General features: G+C 35.9%; 1 protein-coding gene across 4 annotated transcripts in view; it reads right to left on the reverse strand.

The window, feature by feature from the left end:
• Nucleotides 1–12,473, reverse strand: part of LOC149574896 (uncharacterized) — a 132,042-nt gene extending 119,569 nt beyond the window's left edge. For all 4 annotated transcript variants that reach the window (XR_016360104.1, XM_089814746.1, XM_089814745.1 and 1 more), the window contains exons 1-3: nucleotides 12,206–12,473; nucleotides 11,992–12,112; nucleotides 11,802–11,895 (exon numbers count right to left, since the gene is read on the reverse strand). Coding sequence is in view for 3 of the 4 variants with exons in the window: in XM_089814746.1 (XP_089670872.1) it covers nucleotides 11,802–11,895; nucleotides 11,992–12,112; nucleotides 12,206–12,283 (293 nt within the window). In the remaining variant the exon portion in view is untranslated. The remainder of the gene's footprint in view (nucleotides 1–11,801; nucleotides 11,896–11,991; nucleotides 12,113–12,205) is intronic.
• Between the last annotated feature and the right edge of the window lie 7,601 nt (nucleotides 12,474–20,074).

Raw genomic sequence — 20,074 nt, forward strand, 5'->3', positions numbered from 1 at the left:
GCCATCCCGGGTACTTCAAGACTTACAAGTTAGTTCGAGAGCGGTTCACTTGGAAGGGGCTGAAAGCTGATGTTTTGCAGTATGTTCGAGAGTGTCTTGTTTGCCAGCAAAACAAACAAGAACACAACTATCCGGCAAGGCTCCTACAGCCACTTCCGATTCCCGACAGGAAGTGGGAGTGCATCTCCATGGACTTTATCACAGGTTTGCCCAAGGTACAAGGACGAGATTGTATTTATGTGGTGGTAGATAGATTAACGAAATATGCTCATTTCTTTCCTATCACCACTACACACTCAGCAGCTCAGGTGGCAGAGGTTTTCTTTCGGGAGGTTTTTAGATTGCACGGCTTGCCTCAGAACATTGTGAGTGATAGGGATAGCCGTTTCATGAGTCACTTTTGGCAGGAGGTATTCCGGTTATGTGGCACGGAGCTTACACCCAGCACTAGCTATCACCCACAAACCGATGGTCAGACAAAAATTGTGAACAAATGGGTGGAAGGGTATTTAAGGAATTATGTGGCAGCTCAGCAGCGAGCTTGGGTCAGATGGATATATCTCTGCGAGTATTGTTACAATACTACATATCATATGACTATACAGATGACACCCTTCATGGCACTTTACGATTATGAAGCACCTAGTTTCTTGGATTTGTTGTTGAGCGACAGCCGGGTACCCAGTGCAGGTGAATTATTATAGGAGAGTAAGGATATAGTTGCTACCCTCAAAGACAATATTGCAAGAGCTCAGAACCAGCAGAAGCAGTATGCAGACCAGAAGAGAACTGAGCGTAGTTTTGAGGTAGATGATATGGTTTACCTCATGTTGCAGCCATACAGGCAATCTACTCTTAAGAAGAGTGGTGCAGAGAAACTTAAGCCACGCTATTATGGACCATTCAGGATTATCAGGCGAGTTGGTGAAGTGGCTTATGAGTTGGAGCTTCTCGCAGACAGCAGAGTGCACAATGTGTTTCATGTGTCACACCTCAAGAAGGCGTTGGGTCAGAATGTGGTGCCTTCTGCAGTATTACCTCCTTTAGACGATGAGGGAAAATTGATTTTAGTACCAGAATCCATCCTGGAGAGCAGAGAAAAGCAGCTTCGTAGAAGGGTGATCAGAGAATACTTGGTTAAGTGGAAAGATTTACCTGTTGAGGATGCTACTTGGGAGGGGGAGGCTATTTTGCAGCACCCGGCGTTGAGATTGCTTGAGGCCAAGCAATTTCAGGAGGGGCGGACTGTAATGTCCCCTCTTTAGTTCGACATGGCATTGATCATGGATTTGCCTATTCCAGACTCTCGTAGACAAATGGTGTGGAAAGAGAGTCAATTCTGCGGATCAGATGGTCATATCTTGCTCTTGAAGAAGTGTTAAGAGGTTATATTTTATCATTATGTGATATTGGGGCCTACATGTTATAATTTTAAGTTGAGTTGCACTTTTTATTTTATAAAATTACTTTATTATAAAAAGTGCATTATAATGAGAATTTATAAAGGATGTTTCTAGAAGTTCTAGCAACTTCTTAGAAAAGTGAATAAATAGAGGGCTGGGCCTCTCATTTGGACATGCTTGGATTTGAGAACTCTTCTACTTCTTCATTGTGAAGACATTTGTGGACTTTGGATCTGCAAATTATTATTCGATCTTTGGGAACAGATCACTCTCTTGGATTGGCGACTTTGAGGGTGTGAAATATCACCTGAATTGTTGCATAATTGGAGTTGGTATTCAGCCATCTCATTGGAGCTTATTGAGAATTCGTTGTTAGGGTTTGTTTTGGTTGGAATAAGGATTTCAGATTTGCCCTATCATTGGAGAAGCATTTGACAAAAGTTTGAAGACAGAATAGGTGTATTTTTCAGAATTGGCAAAGCAGGGTTCGGAACCACATAATCGCTCATATCTCCTCAACCCCTTGGAGTTATTTTTTATGGTTTTACAGGGTTACTACCTAACCCTAGGCGCCCATTTTCCTTGCATTTGGGGGTCCCAAAACCCTGGTATTATTTTTATCTAGCAGCCGTACAGGTACGGCCTGGTACGGCCCTGCTAGTTTGGGCAGCAGCTGCAAATTAAGGACAGTTTGGGGGTGCGGTTGGAGGTCTTCATCAACGATTTGCATCAGAACGTGGTGTTCTTCCATAGTTCTTCAAACCAGGTTCTTGCATTCTGAAATATATGTCAATTTTTGGGTAAATTTGCTGTCATACAGTCATTGTAATAATCAGTCCAGAATTGGTAATAAAACAATTTCAGAATTTATTGCATTGTAATTGAAATATCAAAGGCTTTATATATATATTGTAATTCTGCGATTATATTTTGAAAGTATCAAATCTGAAATTGCCATATTCTGAATATTGTTACTGTTATTATTCATTACATGCCAAGTGTTTGACAAAATTCCTAAGTTCAGTTTGAGGGTTTCAGTGGCCTTTATAAGAAGGGTCATTACAGTTAAGGACAAAGCTTCCAACACTTCAAATTTATATGTCCAGCTTACAGGCACTACAATGATTCTCTGGGTTCTTTTTTATTCTCTTTTTGCTTTCCAATTATCCTTAATTTTACCTTTGAATTCAGAGGATTCACAATTATACCTCTTCTTCTCTTCCTCCATGTAGTAAGCTTGGACATATGGTTTATCCAAGTCCCTAGGATTGGAAGTGACTTCCATCTTTCAGATGTGGAAAAGAGGTCTGCCGAGAAACTTCATCATGTCCTCATCTAAATCCATACTTTTGACATGACTAGCCAATAGAATCCCTTAGTATAAAATTATACACTTTGACCAACTTGTTGCTTATTGTACTTTCATTTAACTAGCACACATTTTAAGTGTTTCAAGCCAAGGAAAATTCCACCCAAGAAAAGGGTTAGGTAGATTTTGGCACGGGATAGGGAAGACATTGCCAATCTTAAAAAGTTGTGACACGCTTTTTGCATGGCTCAGCCATTAGTGAACTGTGCTTAAGACAGCTAGAAGTGGCAGAATTTTGAAATATCCATAACCGGCATAAATGAAAAATATGGGAGGCACATTTTTTTGTGGCATATACCAGCAAAAGTTCGCCAATCATGAAAAACGTGAGCTTGGCCCGGGTTTCAAGATCAGATTTCAGGTGCATTATTGACATAGAATAACCAACCAAATCATCCACTGCTGCACATTCTGAGTGGCTGGACCAACAGTGAAACACTTCAGCATCCAGAAGTCATCAAAATGTCATAAGGCTTCTATACTTTAGAGAATCACCGTGCAAGCCACTAAGCAGCCTTCATCTGCAAAGGTAATGACTGTAAGCTAGGGACTTAGTAAGTGTAAATGATACTCCACACCAGCATGATTTTTTTTTAAATAAAAGATTTTAGTTTTGCATATTTTGTGATCAGTCATGATCAAAATGTTACAAGCATAAGTATTGTTGCTATTTTGGAATCTAATATTACCAATGCTCAATAAGAATTATTATGCACCTTACATGATCTTGAGGATCAGTATCTAATAAGAAATATGAATCTGCTAATTGCTATAAAGTCAGTACGTAATACCATAGTTCAAAATATATCAAATATATCTGCAATAAGTCTACTTATTGCGATATTTTTTGGCTCTCGAGAAGTAACGTCGACTTATTTTGTATAAGTCATTGCAAAGAAGTTTCAAATTATCACAGAGAACTTGGTAAAACATCGGCAATATTTCTCTATTTTATTGGAATAAATTGCAAATTAATCGCCCGATGGCCTACAAAAGGGAAAACACATTTTATTTTTTTTGGAAAAACAGATTTGGAGAGGAAAGAAAGGGCAACGAGGAGAAAGAACATTATATCAGGATTGGAAAAACAGATTTTTTACTAGAAAAAAAACAGATTTTAAGTTCCTGCTATTTTCCTAAATAGTTTTCAACTTATCTCCAATATTTTCCAATATCTTTTTTTTGCCCTCGGGAATAAGTTGTCCATAACGATATTTTGAACTATGCGCAATACAATTCAGTTTATACGAGTAAGTCACTGCAAGAACAAAATAGTGCATCACTCATTTCTCTTGCGCATAAAAGACAAGGCCATATGCCAAAAGTTTTTCTAGGTCTCAATCACCATTGACAGCGCCAACTTGCTTGATAGTCCCTCCAACTGAACTAATGATGCAGGAGCATCCTGGGTTGCACTGCTATCCTGCATGTTTTCAGTTCTTATCTTACTGCTGAAACTGCGTTTTTTGGTCTCTGGGTGCCTGTTGTAGACCGTGTAACTAATTTTTCATAATGAACGAAGGGTTGCGCACTTCAAGGATTGAAGAGGGCCTAGAGTACTATCTCTGGTCCAAGGCACAAGTTCTAACTCCTTATAGGTTGGGAGTTATGAAAATTCTCCCGGAACATCGATTTTTGGCAGTTTTGTGCAACAATTTTCTGTGCTTGACTTTCGAGGTGGATGCGCACTTTTCCTTGATGAATCAGACTTTGTGCACTTAAGGGGTTGTAGAGAACTTAGATATCTACCCACAATTCGAAGCGCGAATTCTAACTCAGTCAGAGCTAGGAGATATCGCGATTTTGCTCGGACATCGATTTCAGGACAATTAATTGCTGATGCAAGCCGACTTGTGTATTTAATGTTAGGTTTATTTTCATTTAATATTTGTTGAGAGCCGACTTGTGGCTTCTCTAGGTTCCAAAATGATCTGTAAGCCGTTTTGGCTAGTATAAATAGAGTGTTTAGTCTAGGAGCTAGGGCAATTATAAGTTAAGAGTTTTTAGGCAGTTTTGAAGAGGATTGTAGAGCAGAACTGGAAAGTGCAAATTTGCTGCTAATCTTTGTGTATGAATGTATTTGTATTTAGTCATAACCCAGAAGGCCTTACAGCTAGGCATGTATGTTGAATATTTGAAAAATCAATAAAAGTATTTTACTCTTCTTCCTCCTTTGGTTGTTGTTCTTTGTGTTTGCTTCCGTTGTGTTAACTCTTGCAGGGTGGTTCGGAGAGTTGGGTGTGCCCTTGGCCCTAGTTTTCCCTATCCTTCCTTGCATCAGGTGGTATCAAAGCTTGAGGTTCATCCTTGTGAAGATTGGATCGTGTAGAACCCTGATTTGGATTTGGTTGTAGCGTGGTAGATCTGTGGATTTGACCTATAACTTGCAGCGAGTTACGATCTTACAGGAACCTGATTTGTAAAGATGGTTTGTGGTAGAGGAAATGTTGATAATGCTATATTGGATCAATTGAGACAAATTGCAGCCAAATTAGATGCTGTGGAGACAGCCCAGAGGAAAGGAGCACATCTTGATGATGTAAGTGATGATGAAGCAGCAACACCAAACCATAATCCAGAACTTGAAGAAGATCAAGATGAGGAAAGATTGTTGAGAGTATTATCTACGGCAAATTCAAAATGTGTTGTAGAAGTTGTTTTTTATGATGGAAAATTGGATACCAATGTTGTGATGGATTGAATCTCAGATATGGAGAAGTTTTTTGAGTATGAAAACACTCCTGATAATAAGAAGGTGAAGATTGCAATTACTAGGCTGAAAGGTCATGCTTCGCTATGGTGGGAGCATTTGCAAACTGATAGACAAAAGACAAGAAAGGAGAAGGTTAGAACTTGGCTGAAGATGGTGAACAAGGTAAAGAACAAATTCCTTCTTGCTGATTACCAAATTAGCTTGTTGAGAAAGATGCAAAATTTGAAACAAAAAGACATGATTGTGAAAGAGTATACTAAGGAATTCAATAGATTGGACATCAGATCTAGAGATGTGGAAGATGATGTTGAGAGAATTGCAAGGCACATAAATGGATTGAGATCTGGAATTCAAGATGAAATAAGTTTTGTTAACTTGGAAAGTGTTAAAGATGCATATCAATATGTCTTGAAAGCTGAGGAGATCTTAACAAATAAGCATGAACAAAGACAAAGAGGTAGAAGTGGTAGATTCCAAAGAGGCAGAGGTAGATCTTATGGTGAAGGTGGCATATCTAATAATTTTGTGCAAGATAAAGGCAAATCTGAATGGAAGAATGATGACAAAGACAAGACTGAGTGGAAAGGTGGTAGTTCATACCAAGGAGGTACTGGATCTTACTGAGGAAGAGGTAATTCTTATCTTAGAGGTGGTTTTTGTGGTAATTGTTTCAGATGTGGTAAAGGACATAAATCTTTTGAATGTAGATCTACTGAAGGTGAGCAGAATAATAGAAATGTTGTAATTCAAGAAGACATTGAGAGTTCACCAAGTGGACCTGAGGCTGGAGAAAATTTGATGGTGAGAAGAACCTTATGGAATAAGCGAAGCGATGAGGAACCTGTCCTTAGAAGAAGTCTTTTCAAGACCAAATGTAAGATGGCTGGAAAATGTTGCAAGGTGATCATTGATAGTGGAAGTTCTAAAAATTTGGCATCAGAAGAGCCGGTTACAAGGTTGCAGTTGCAGAGGCTGAAACATCCCAAACCTTATCATGTTTCATAGATCAAAGATAAGCATAAGATATTGGTAAGTGAGCAATGCCTTGTGAAGTTCAAAATTGGACATTACTTTGATAAAGTGTTGTGTGATATTATGCCTATGGATTGTTGTCATATTTTGTTGGGTAGACCTTGGCAATATGATAGATATGTTGTGCATGATGGAAGATTGAATCAATATACTCTTTGGGTGAATGGGAAGAAACAAACATTGCTACTATTGATTGAAAGTCCAGATGAGGTCAGTTGTACTGTAATAAAAGTTTGTATGGTTAATGGAAAACAATTTAAAAGGGAAGTAAAAAAGAATCAAGTTTGTTTTGCTATAATTCCTAGAGGACCGAGTGTTGGTAGTAATGACCAAGTAGCAAAAGTTGGTATGACAGCAGAAATTGCTGAATTGCTGAATGAATATAAAGATATTGTTGCTGATGAAATTCCTAATGGTTTACCTCCAATAAGAAGCATAAGTCATTGTATGGATCTGATTCTTGGAGCTAGTTTGCCAAACAAAGCATCATATAGATTGACACCTACAGAGAATGAAGAACTTAACAGACAAGTGCATGAGTTGTTGCAGAAAGGTTTGATCAGAAAAAGTTTGAGTCCATGGGTTGTACCTACTGTATTAGCACCTAAAAAGAATGGAGAATGCAGAATGTGTACTGATTCCAGAGCTATTAACAAAATCACAATAAAATATAGGTTTCCTACGCTGAGGATGGATGACATTATGGATTGTGTGAGTGGAGCAAAGTATTTTACCAAGATTGATTTGAAAAGTGGCTATCATCATATCAGAATTAGAGAAGGTGATGAATGGAAGACTTCTTTCAAGACAAAAGATGATTTGTATGAAAGGTTGGTTATGCCTTTTGGTTTGACTAATGCACCTAGTACTTTCATGAGGTTGATAAATGAAGTTCTGAAAAGATTCTTGGGTAAATTTGTGATTGTTTATTTGGATGATATTCTGATATTCAGTAAAACTAAGGAAGAATATTTTGAGCATATTAGACAAGTATTGCAAAGGTTGAAAGAGGAAAAGTTGCTAATTAATCTGAAAAAAGTGTTCTTTTATGCAAGAAGAGATTGTGTATTTGGGATTTGTGATTTCAGTGATGAATTGAAGATGAATCTGAGAAGGTTAAAGCAATTTTGGAGTGGCCTACACTTGAGAATGTGGGTGAGGTAAGATCATTTCATGGTTTGGTTAGTTTTTACAGAAAGTTTATAAAAAAGTTCAATGTTGTTTGTAATGCTATAATTGAGACAATGAGGGGAGATAAAAAGGAATTCAAGTGGACACATGGAGCTGATACGAATTTTGAGACTTTGAAACAAAAGGTTGTTGAATTACTCGTATTGGCTTTGCCTGATTTCAACAAAGCATTTCAAGTTGAATGTGATGCAAGTGGTAATGCAATAGGAGCTGTGTTAAGTCAAAAAAGTAAGCCTATTGCTTTCTTTAATGAAAAGTTGAATGATGCTAAAAGAAAGTATTTTGTGTATGATTAAGAATTTTATGCTATTGTTCAAGCATTGAAAAAGTGGAGACATTATTTGATTCTTAAGGAGTTTGTGTTGTATGCTGATCATAAAGCTTTATAATACTTGGGAAGTCAACATAAATTGAATCAGAGACATATGAAGTGGGTTGAATACTTGCAAAATTTTACATTTGTAATCAAGCACAAGAGTGGACTTACTAACAGAGTTGCTGATGCATTGAGTAGAAGACGTTCTTTGTTGACTAAAATGAAGGTTGAAGTTCTTGGTTTTGATGAAATGAAAGAGTTGTATGATGCTGATCCTAACTTTTCTAAGGCGTGGAGAAAGTGCAGAGCACCAAATCTGACCAATCACATAAGTATGATGAGTATTTCATTTAAAAAGGTATATTGTTCAAAGGTATTTAATTATGTATTCCTAGAAGTTCTATGAAGTTGAATTTGATTAAGGAAAAGCATAGTGGTGGATTGGCTGGACATTTTGGAATTGATAAGACATTGAGTTTGCTGAAAGAAAAGTATTATTGGCCACAAATGTGTAAGGATGTTCAAAAATTTGTAAAGACTTGTGGAGTTTGTCAAATTGCAAAAGGAGTGAGTCAAAATACTAGTTTGTATATACCTATTATTGTTCTTGAGAAACTTTGGAGTGACATTAGTATGGATTTTGTTCTTGGATTACCTAAGATAGTGAAGGGGTATGATTCCATATTTGTTATAGTGGACAGATTTTCTAAAATGGCTCATTTCATACCATGTAAGAAGACATCAGATGCGGAGCATGTTGCTGAACTTTTCTTCAAATTGACTGTAAGATTGCATGGATTACCAAGAAGTATTATTTCTGACAGAGACAGTAAGTTTGTTGGTTTTTTTGGAAGATTTTGTGGAAGAAGATGGGTACTAAGTTGAAGTTTAGTTCTACATTCCATTCGCAAACTGATGGATAGACAGAAGTTGTGAATAGAAGCTTGGGTAACTTGCGAAGATGCTTAGTTGGGAATAAGCCAAGTAATTGGGAGATGGTATTGGCACAAGTTGAATTTGCATATAATAATTCTGTGAATAGGAGTACAGGGAAGACACATTTTGAAATTGTTACTGGAATGAACCCTAGAGGAGTATCAAACTTGAGAGATATTGCTGATGAAGAAAAGAGAAGTGCAGTAGGAGATGAATTTGCTGATTTTATGAAATCTTTGCATAAGGAAGTGAAGTTGAGGATAGAACAAAGTAATTAAAAGTATAAGGAGAATGTTGATCAGTCTAGGAGACATCATGATTTTCAAGTTGGTGATGAGATGATGGTTCATCTGAAGAAAGGAAGATTTCCAATTGGAACATACAGTAAACTGAAGATGAAGAAGTTTGGACCTTGTAAAATACTGAAGAAGTTTGATAGTGGAAACGCTTATGAAGTTGAGTTACCTAATGACGTGGATATATCTCCTATTTAATGTTGTTGATCTATACAAGTATCATGAGTCAAATGATGAAGTTATTGTATCAGAGGACTATCCTAAGAAGCAGATTGAAGAAGTTGAACAGATATTGAATCAGAGAATTGGTATGAGCACAAGAGGAAAAGATTATTATGAATATCTGGTGAAGTGGAAGATCAGACCTATGGAAGATACTTCATGGATTTCTCAATCTGAGTTGGATTCAACTCAGGTTGTGACATCTCAATGATTCAGGAAAATCATTTCTTCCAACCCTGGTTGTCTAATGCAAGAGCATCCTGGGGTGCACTCCTATCCTATATGTTTTTAGTTCTTATATTGCTGCTAAAACTGCATTTTCTGGTTTCTAGGTGCCTATTGCAAACTATGTAACTAATTTTCCATAATGAATGAAGGGTTGCGCACTTCAGGGATTGAAGAGGGCCTAGAGTACTATCTATGGTCCAAGGCACAAGTTCTAACTCCTTATAGGTTGGGAGTTATGGCAATTCTCCCGGAACATCAATTTTTGGCAGTTATGTGCGACAATTTTTTGTGCTTGACTTTCGAGGTGGATTCGCACTTTTCCTTGATGAATTAGACTTTGCACACTTAAGGGGCTGTAGAGGACCTAGATATCTACCCACAGTTCGAATCGCGAGTTCTAACTCAATCGGAGCTAGGAGATATCGCGATTTTGCTCGGACATCGATTTCAAGACAGTTAATTGCTGATGCAAGCCGACTTGTGTATTTAATGTTAGGTTTATTTTCATTTAATATTTACTGAGAGCCGACTTGTGGCTTCTCCATGTTCTAGAATGATCTGTAAGCCATTTTGACTAGTATAAATAGAGTGTTTAGGCTAAGAGCTAGGGCAGTTATGAGTTAAGAGTTTTTAGGCAATTTTGAAGGGGATTGTAGGGCAGAACTGGAAAGTGCGAATTTGCTGCTGATCTTTGTGTATGAATATATTTGTATTTGACCATAACCCAGAAGGCCTTACAGCTGGGCATGTATGTTGAATATTTGAAGAATCAATAAAAGTATTTTACTCTTCTTCCTCCTTTGGTTGTTGTTCTTTGTGTTTGCTTCTGTTGTGTTAACTCTTGCAGGGTGGTTCGAAGAGTTGGGTGTGCCCTTGGCCCTAGTTTTCCCTATCCTTCCTTGCGTCAACTAAATGTGCCTTGGACAAGGATGATGGATGGGAAAACTGGCTAGAAAATAATGAAGGAGATTACACCCACGAGGAATGCACATCTATGGACTATAAACATCCACATAATGGGAAAGATTAAAAAATACAACTTGCAGAAATCATCCCAAATAAGAAAATATAAGAGATTCTTTGCATTAGTCTTGCCAAGATTAAAACCAAAATACAAGAAAACAGCCTTACTGAAATGGATGAACCAAGGGAAACATACCCCACTAGAGCAGTGTTACAGTAAATTAAATTCCTTTCTTGAAATTCACTAATCACTACTAGGCTGAAAGGCTCTCAAATTCTAAGCATCTTCACTAATTTTCAACAATGTCAATTGCTCAAGGTAAGTCTCTACAAGTTTGAGCTTAATCCACTTCGTTAAATTTTGGACTTGAATTGCTTCTTATGTGTAAGGTACAAATTTAAGAGGCATAAAATTTGACCACTGTATAGTAGGTCAAATGAAAAGGCCCCCTTCTTCTCACAAGAGAAGTCTCGTGTGTATGGTGGCTTGGCCGCGACCTTAAAACCACCTTTATCTTTTATAGTCATTTAGGGTCCGTTTGGTTGGTAGAATTTAGAGAACCCGGATTTCTACAAACCTTGGTTTAACAAAATCAAGGTTTTGTATATCTTCATTCTAATTTTTGGGATTTTACTAAAACCGTTTGTTTCACTCGGAAGATGCATGTGAAGACACATTTTTATGCGTAAGCTTGGAGTTGAAGGCAAATTTCAAAAAGTAGTCCAATCAATTGTTTTTACACTCCTTAAAAAACAAAACCAAGTTTTGATTTTCAATTCTTACTTTTTTTAGGAAGCTGGAAAACCTAATTTTGAGGCAAAATTGGAAGTCTCGTATGCTAATTCCATTATGCAAATTTTGAAACAAATGCACAAATTTTCAAATCCGGGTTTTGAAAAAGCCAATTCCTGTCATCTTCCAGGAAACAAACGGACCCTTACAGTGGAGCGTTCACTTGGGAACTTGCATATGAACTAACCTAAGCACAATGCATTAAACAATCTTTATGCAATCCATCCACAATTTCAAAAACCAGAAGAATCGCCTATATGGCATGTACACAGATGAAGTATTGCAGCCATACTTGGTTTATGATAATTAGAAAAAGAGAAAAGGGCGGTACAAATAGACCTTTGACCATATAAGCTATCCAAAACCTCAGAAAGGTCGTCATCACTGGCCAATTCAAGCACTTCTCGAAGCTCTGGGTCAGAAGCAGGTTTCACTGCAGATACCCACATAGCATAAAACAAGTTACAGACCAAAAACACAGTTTACTAATATTGCTCCATATGTTAAAAAATAAGCTACTGCGACATACCTGTACTTAGTTTTGCAGCTTCTAGCCGTGTTAATTTCCGAGACCTTGAAGCATGCTCATGGACCTGAACCGTGCAAGGGTTCCCATAAATTGAAGATGATACCCCACACAAGTTTGGAGCCTGACACATTATATTTCGAAGTTATGTTAGGAGCTATTTACTGTACTAAAGGTTACAGAATCGATGGATGAACAGAAATAACCAAACGACAACCTTATCCTTGCATGGACGATCTATTTGATGAAGTCTAGGAAAATAAGCACGGGGGAGGGAGATGGCCAAATCGATCATTGCTGTGCTGCTTAGTGCATCACCTGCAATGCAGTTGCAGTGCTGGCCGGCAAATTTCGTAGACCAAAATATTTAAATCATATCGACATGAAGGAATTTTAGGACACGAAAAAAAGCTATCGTTTTCTGACTGCATAGAGATGACACACAATTTTATTTCTATTTTGACAGTCATTTTTATTTCCTTCGTAACAACCACAAAAATGTTTCGTTTGTTATTATTAGTTTTATTATTTGTTTTGGGCATAATAAATTAGTTTTTATATTAAAAGTACCAAAAAAAAAAAAAAAGGGGTTGGCTCTTAGTACAACACTATGGATAAGTCATTCACAGCATAAGTCAAGAAATTAAATTATCAATATATTCACAGCTCTACCTCTTAATATCAAATACAGATTTCCCAACTAGTATTATTAAACCAAAGATTATCTAACAAAGCATCACAGCTATTAGTAATTGAAACAAAATTACTAGCAGTCCGCATATTATTTTTCTCTTTAAAAACCTTATAAACATATCTACTAAATCTACCATATCTATTTTAATTACTTGACCAAAAAATAATGAAGTTGTTAAGGCCCATCAGTCAGTTCAAATAATTTAAAGTTGGTGTATACCAGCAACCGCAAGTCCAGAGAATATAAAATAAGGTAAAATAAAACAGACTTAAACTTTAGCATTCCCCTTTCCCTTCTTCGCTAGTAGAACTTTGGCCCAATCATTAGCAAGGAAACCATACACTTCCTTTGAATCCTCCGCACCGAGGCCATCATCTTCATTTTCCCTAGAGAGTAGTAGCAATAGCATGGATCACCTTCAAAACCAATTTAGAGAGAGCTCTAAAACTCTCATCCAAAGCAATGAATTGTGCATTGAGGACCTCCAACAACTCGTGTTTAGTTTCCTTCACGCAACCAACATAATTACCTTTAGCCACCTTTGACACCTAAACTTGCATCACATTAGGTTTAACAAAAAATATGTTCTCTTTTTTCTCCATCCTCATAAGGAAGGTAGTCGTCATTAGCGAGGTATCTTTAGTAGTACTTGGAGAAGGAATAGCATTAGAGGTAAAGTCAATAGTGTTCATAGTGAAACTGGCAGACACGTGTATTGTCCTAACTGATCTTCTTTCTTTTCTTTATTTTAACCTCCTCCAAGCCAAAGCTATTATCTTTCGTCCCCACCTTTGTATCCTCTTCCTTCTTCCCCATTCTCATTTTCTCATTCCCCTCATTCTTTTCACTTACTTCCAATAACGTCTTTTCCTCATTAATCTCCAAATTTCTATAAGTCTTATGTTTCTATCTAGCCCTACTTTTGGCCAATCTACCCAACCTCCTACGGCCACCATCATTCTCATATTTAGAATCAACAAGGTCAATTTCCATTGATTTTTTTGTTTTAGGTTTTTGCTTGACTTGGGTCCCATTCAAAATATTTTTTGTGTTTTTTGGAATTCCCATAAGGGGTAGAAGAAGGGGAAGGTTGGGGAGTGCGGGTTATAGAACAACCCCTACCACTAGTACTAGTGAGATTGTGTGTCTTGGTTATTAACTAAGTCAACACAACGGGGAGGAGCCAGGGCCAAATGAAAGTTATATAGGTGGAGGATGAGACCCTGGTGCAGAATAGTGAAACTTTTATCTTTCTTCCATCTATCCCTAACCTCTAACACAGTGGTGTCAAGATCATGTAAAAGAAAAAATGGAATAGAAATTTCACCATGATGACTAAAATGGTTTAGAAGAGGGAAATGGTAATAGTAGCAGACACCAATTCTACCTTCAAGAGTCAAGTACTTCATGAGCACAAAACATGCCTTGTTCTAGGGAGCTAGGAGGTCTTTACAACTGGACGCACCTCTAAATCTCATGGGTTCTTCATCTTTTTTGAAAACTCTATTCAAACTCATTTCATCTATAATCTTCTTCCACCTTTGTCCTTCCATAGACAAACTAGTTGCCATAGCAATAATCTTCTCATTCACATGAAAGGAGATGTCATTTATAGTGACCCATCTATCCATCCTGAAATCAATAAATAAGGACAAAATATTGTTGTCATAACTTGCCACAGCCTCCATAAAAGGAAGCAAGCCCCCCTCATATAGAGTCATCCAAGTACAAGGTTTTCTTGCATAATCTTCAATCTTGGATGGTTTAATGTGCACCATGTCACCAACCATTTTAGAGTTTGACCAAAATTCTCTGAAAACTAGATATACCCTTACCCTTTCTTCTCTTCCTTAGAAAAAAATTTCTCGTGTATTGCTCAATTATACAGTTAAAGGAATTATTAAAGCTACTATAATTATACTAAAGAGTGCTAATAAAAAATATGTCCCTTTGACAAAAGGTTAACACGTGTATTGCCTTTTGTGCCATTAAATAAATGATAATTAGGCCTCTTAAGATCGTGCCTAATAAACCAAGTTGTAAGAGTAATGAGAGGGTAATTAATTATAATACCACATCTTTTTCTGACAAAATCACAAATAATATCTGTTAGAGTAATAAAGTTTTTTCTTATTAATTAAATCATATTGATTTAGTTATTAAGTCACTTATTATCTCTAGTTTACTTGTGCTAAACTTTGGGCATTTAATAATTATTATCATGCAACCTAGGTTAGAGGGTTTTGATCTTCTTTATAAGGACAATCTCTCTTTGTAATTATTCATTATGTTTTGATAATAACAATTTATCTTTTTCTCATCAAGAATGTCTCATCTATGGATTTGAGAATTCCAGCCTCTATAGCTTTTGCTTCTCTCTTTTTATGATAGGTGTTTGCATGCAGGTGATTCTTGGGAGTTGTGAGGTTGATCTTTCATGAACTTCAACATGTTATCAAAGCCAAGGATTGATTTTGTTGCTTCAAATGATTCGTTGTGGGTTGTACTATCTATTGTATTAGCCTTATGTCTCTTCTGGCATATTTAGACATCATTTGTATGTATTCTTGCAAACATACTAAGATAAAGTGTCATATTCCATATGTATTTTTGTTTCAGTTATTTTTGCCTTGTTTTACCTTCTAATTCAAGTAGTGTCATCTGAGGACACTCGTACAAATTATTATATTCTTGGGATTCACCATATCTTGTGCCTTATTATGCATGCTCTACTCTGACTAAAGTGTCATGGGGAGTTGATATTTTGCGTTTGCTTGTCATCTTCCTTTGTCTAGTGAGTTTCCCTTCTATGACATTAGCCTCATTGTGAGACTCCTCCTTGTATTTACTTATTTAAAAATGAATTCCTTTGTTAAATCCTTTATAGAAGATTCAAATGAATATATGAACATGACAAGGCAATGGTATGGGGAAATGTTGTTTTTCTTGCTAGAAACCATGCATAGGACATCATGATAAATTTTGGCTATCTTATGTGTAATGATTATGATGATGGATATGAATTAACATTTTATGGTTTACATGTCCTAGTGGAAATTGAGATTAGTTGATGCGTTTATGTTTTGATACTATGTGATTCGAGACTTACTACATTATTTGACTATTTAAATAGTGATTTGTACTAACAATGAGATGAGGTGTTTCATCTTATGATGATGACGTTAATTATGGTACCTTGATGATTAGGTTTTATGCATTTAGATAGTTTAGTATACCCTATTGATGGTGTTTATGATATTTTAGGTATACGTATGCATTACAATGATTTTTCAATATTTTAATTCGACCTAATGAATATGTTATGATGATTAAATAATGAGATTAGTGATGATTAAAAATGTGTGCAAAAATGAGAAAGGTTATTTAAATGAAATTTTAATATGTTGGTCAATGTGATTATGCAAATTTGGTTTAAATATATGAATGTGATGTTATTGAACTACTAATTTTGGAATTGAGTGTGCATGATAATTAACCATGGAATCTAATTAGAGAATCGATAATTAACCCCATGTGCAAACTATAAGACTAAAGTCGAATCCAATAAAGTGATTTGTACCTCGTTGTCAAGTGTTTAATTTGTATCATAATCTGAATGTGTGAGTATCATTATGTATTTTGGGACATGTTAAATGTTATGTAAAATTAAATCTTATAGTGTCACTTGACACTTGTTATATGCATATGTGTATTGACATGTCAATTTAGGGTTAGTAGAGTAACACGTTAATCTAAGACTAATTAGTTACTAACCTAAATTAGTCCTCCTTAATTAGGGTTTAGTGGAAAGGTTACATCCTTAGGGTTTTTGAAAATCAAATTTTGCAAACCACTTGTATAGGTTTTGAAATTATCATAGAGGCCAAATTTAATGTAATCCAAGTGCCCAAGTGGTATGTGTATGGATTACGAACCTTTTCCACCCTTCTAGAACTTCCTAGCAACATTTATGACCCCTAAAATTTGTCATTTCCCTTTTTGTGCAAAAATTGGCCATCTCCATGAAGTTACCGAAGTCTTCACTCCTCTAAAAGGTTGTATTGACAATAGGGCCAAGTGGGAAGGCCATAGGAGGCATAATCCAAGTTTGGAGTTATTTCTATTTTGAGTGGATGAGTTTAGAGGTTATTTAAAGTCCCTTTGAAGAGTGAAGGCTGTTCACCCATTCTCTACATTTAGAGAAGTCATCTTGGAATTTGAGGAAGAAAAGGATTTTAGCTCATCTCAAAACTCCATGGCCATAACCTTTGTGAAGGTAGGTTCTCCATTGCCTTGGTTATGTTCTTGTTCATTGTTTATGTGTTAGATTCTTCCATATTGTAATATGTGTGTTTGTATCATGTGAGCGATGGGTATTATGGATTTTATTTATTTTATTTTATGTTTCTTTTGATTGTTTTTTTGGGGAAACTATGAAGGGAGTGTTGGAATTCATCCTCAGATAGGGAAGAAGTGGTCATGTACGAGAGAAGGCTTTAGTTGGACTCTAGGTCAGTGCAAAGTCTCTTCTCATGTTGAGGAGAGGGAGAAACTAAGGTGTTATAGGCCCTTACTTATCAATACAAACTGATTTTTTTTTGGAGAAATAAGGAGAGAGAAATGGAAGTTTATGTGATTTGGTAGCCTTAGAAGAGGCATATGATTCGTGTTCATGATTAGCATCTCCTACTTGGAAAATCCACCTTCTCCCTAGTCATAGGTTCATTTTGAAACCTGTTGTGCACACCTTGGATGGGAACTACATGTTGAGTTGTGTCTTTGTGATTGTGTTTGAATGTCACCCAGTCGATTACCAATTCTCCTAGCTCGAGGTGTGGCCTTGCATCGAGGCCTTGGTTGGGAGGTGAGCTCTCCATGGTTGTTCTTGTTTATTTTTAGATTACTTGGAAAACATCTCGTAGTGGAGCAAAACTGGATTTAGAACCTTCTTAGTGTCCTTGAGCTTTGTTGTCATGGAGACTTTTCCATTTTGATATCCCTATCTTGTACATTATATACCTAAAACAAAGAAAGGATGTAATTAGATGTTTATTTATGTAATAGATCAATCATTGATCATGCTAAATTTGGCAATGTAAATATGGATTATTGCATGAAATAGAGCATGTGAATGATAGGATTTTCATGAGTTGCAAACTTTGTCTTGCTCTCAAATGTATTGATTTTGCATAAGTATCAAAATGAAAGCTTTACAGTGTTGGAAACATTCAAGACTATGCTAAGTTATTGAGAGGGGAGGGGTAAATTAGTAACTTCTAAAATTTAACAATTTCAATTCTTAATACAATGAATCAATTAGCACTTAATTCATCACATTTGATCTAATTGCATGCATTAGAAACTAAAAACATGAAAGCATCCATAACACTTGAACACATAGATTTGGTGACCCAAAAACCTTCCAAATAGAAAGTAAAACTAAGGTGGGGATGATACCCACAAATTTTAGTACTGCAGCATAAAGTTGGTCTGTTAAGGCTTACATTGATCACTTCTGATGATCTACCCTGTTAGGAGCAAATAGGACTACTAGGTCCACCTTGTAAGAGGATTTACAAACATACAATGAAGTATGCACTCAGTAAAGAGATTTGTGAAAGACTGTTAGGTCTACCTTGTTAAAGTATTTTGACTGGTTCACCTATTAGGATGAAGCAATAGATCTTTGACTTGCAACTGAGTTTGTTGATAGAGATTCCTTAGTGTACTAATCACCTTTCTATGATAGATATGTCTCTACTACTCCTTATATTGATATGGCCTTTATAATTCTTTATCTGTTGCATTCATAACTTGAACTTTTCGCATCCACATTCACATTACAATACATATGCTCACATTCACATTCTTTTTTCTTAATTGGATATGATGCAATACATTACATATATATACTAATCCAAATTACAAAATTACAAAGTTGGCCATGACACATGTTAACACAAATATTACAAAGTCAGCCCACATGAAGATACTCGGGTTCTGAAGACTGACTTGGTGAGGGTTTTGATACTTGACATCTACTATCAATGCTTGGCATTGTCATGCACTTGGTAGACATAGAAGCTCAGTCCATACTGATCACTTTCAAGTAGTCTTGAACTTGGTCTGCACTGGTGACTCGGTAGATATTGTGCAACTTAGAAAACACTGAATTACTTGGTTAGCATAAAGTAACTCGATTGACACTAGCTTCACATCACATGAATTGTGAATTCAGTAGATATTGCAATGATCGGTTAACATTGGCTTCGCATCACTTGAACTGTGTCACTAATAACAAAATTGACTAATATGTCAACACATAGTTCCTTTATAAATCATTAGATTAAAATAATGAAAATCAAGTTTATTTTAGGAACATCATGAAATAGAAAGATTTTAAATTGTACAGTGACCTTATTTTATAATGGAATTCCTATTAAAATTTAATGTTGAAATGCAACTACATTCTATGTATTAACCTAATGTAGTTAATAATAATGCAATAACAATTGTAGACACCCTAAAATTAGCAAGACCTAAAACAATGAAAATTTTGATCAAACAATGAAAATTAAAGACAAAATCAGCTAACAGATGAAAATAACGGACTTTTAAATCAATGGTAACATCAAGTCATTAATCAATCAATCACCTATTGAATCAAAAAGGACCTAAATCACTTTAAAAAGAGCAAAAACAAATCATAAAATCATAAAATGAAATTAAAAAAGGAAAAAAGTAAAAGACAAAAGTTGAAAATAAATGGAACATTTAATAAATCAACAAAAGTCATTTATCCTCTCAAAAGTGAAAATGCTTCTTTTTGAAATTAAAAGAATTGAAAAATCCTCATTTGTCCTCACAAATTAAGTCTATTGAACTTTTCCTCTCGGTGCCTTATGAGATATTTATAGTTTCGCCATTACCCTTCAGTGAAAAGTAAAATCCTAATCCTTACCCCAACCCCCTCCTAAAATCCTATAAATAGGAAGGAAAATCAAGAGCAAAAGGACTCAAGTTTTAGGCATCTTCACTATAGGCATATTTAGAGCTATCATCCATTTTAGCATTATTATTATATAGAATTCATGTCAAGATGGTATCATGTTAGTGTTATTTTAGTAGTTATTTAACATCATTTGATATTTTTGAGTCTTATTCATGCACATATTATAGCATTCTAGTGTTATTATCTTCATATAATTTACATTTTCACATAAACTTTTGTAGATTTGCATTCATAGCATACTTTTGTTCTAGAATTGTCACTAAGATGTTGGTTTGAGAACAATTTTAGTAGTTGTAGTTAGGGAAAAATGATATGTTTGTGGAGTCTTTATTTAGCAGTGATTTATTGGTTTTAGATTAGTTCATTATTATTCTAATTGC

The sequence above is a fragment of the Cupressus sempervirens genome, chromosome 2 (genome assembly GCF_028749045.1).
Source record: "Cupressus sempervirens isolate cs-2001-9-10 chromosome 2, ASM2874904v1, whole genome shotgun sequence".
Lineage (NCBI taxonomy): Eukaryota > Viridiplantae > Streptophyta > Pinopsida > Cupressales > Cupressaceae > Cupressus > Cupressus sempervirens.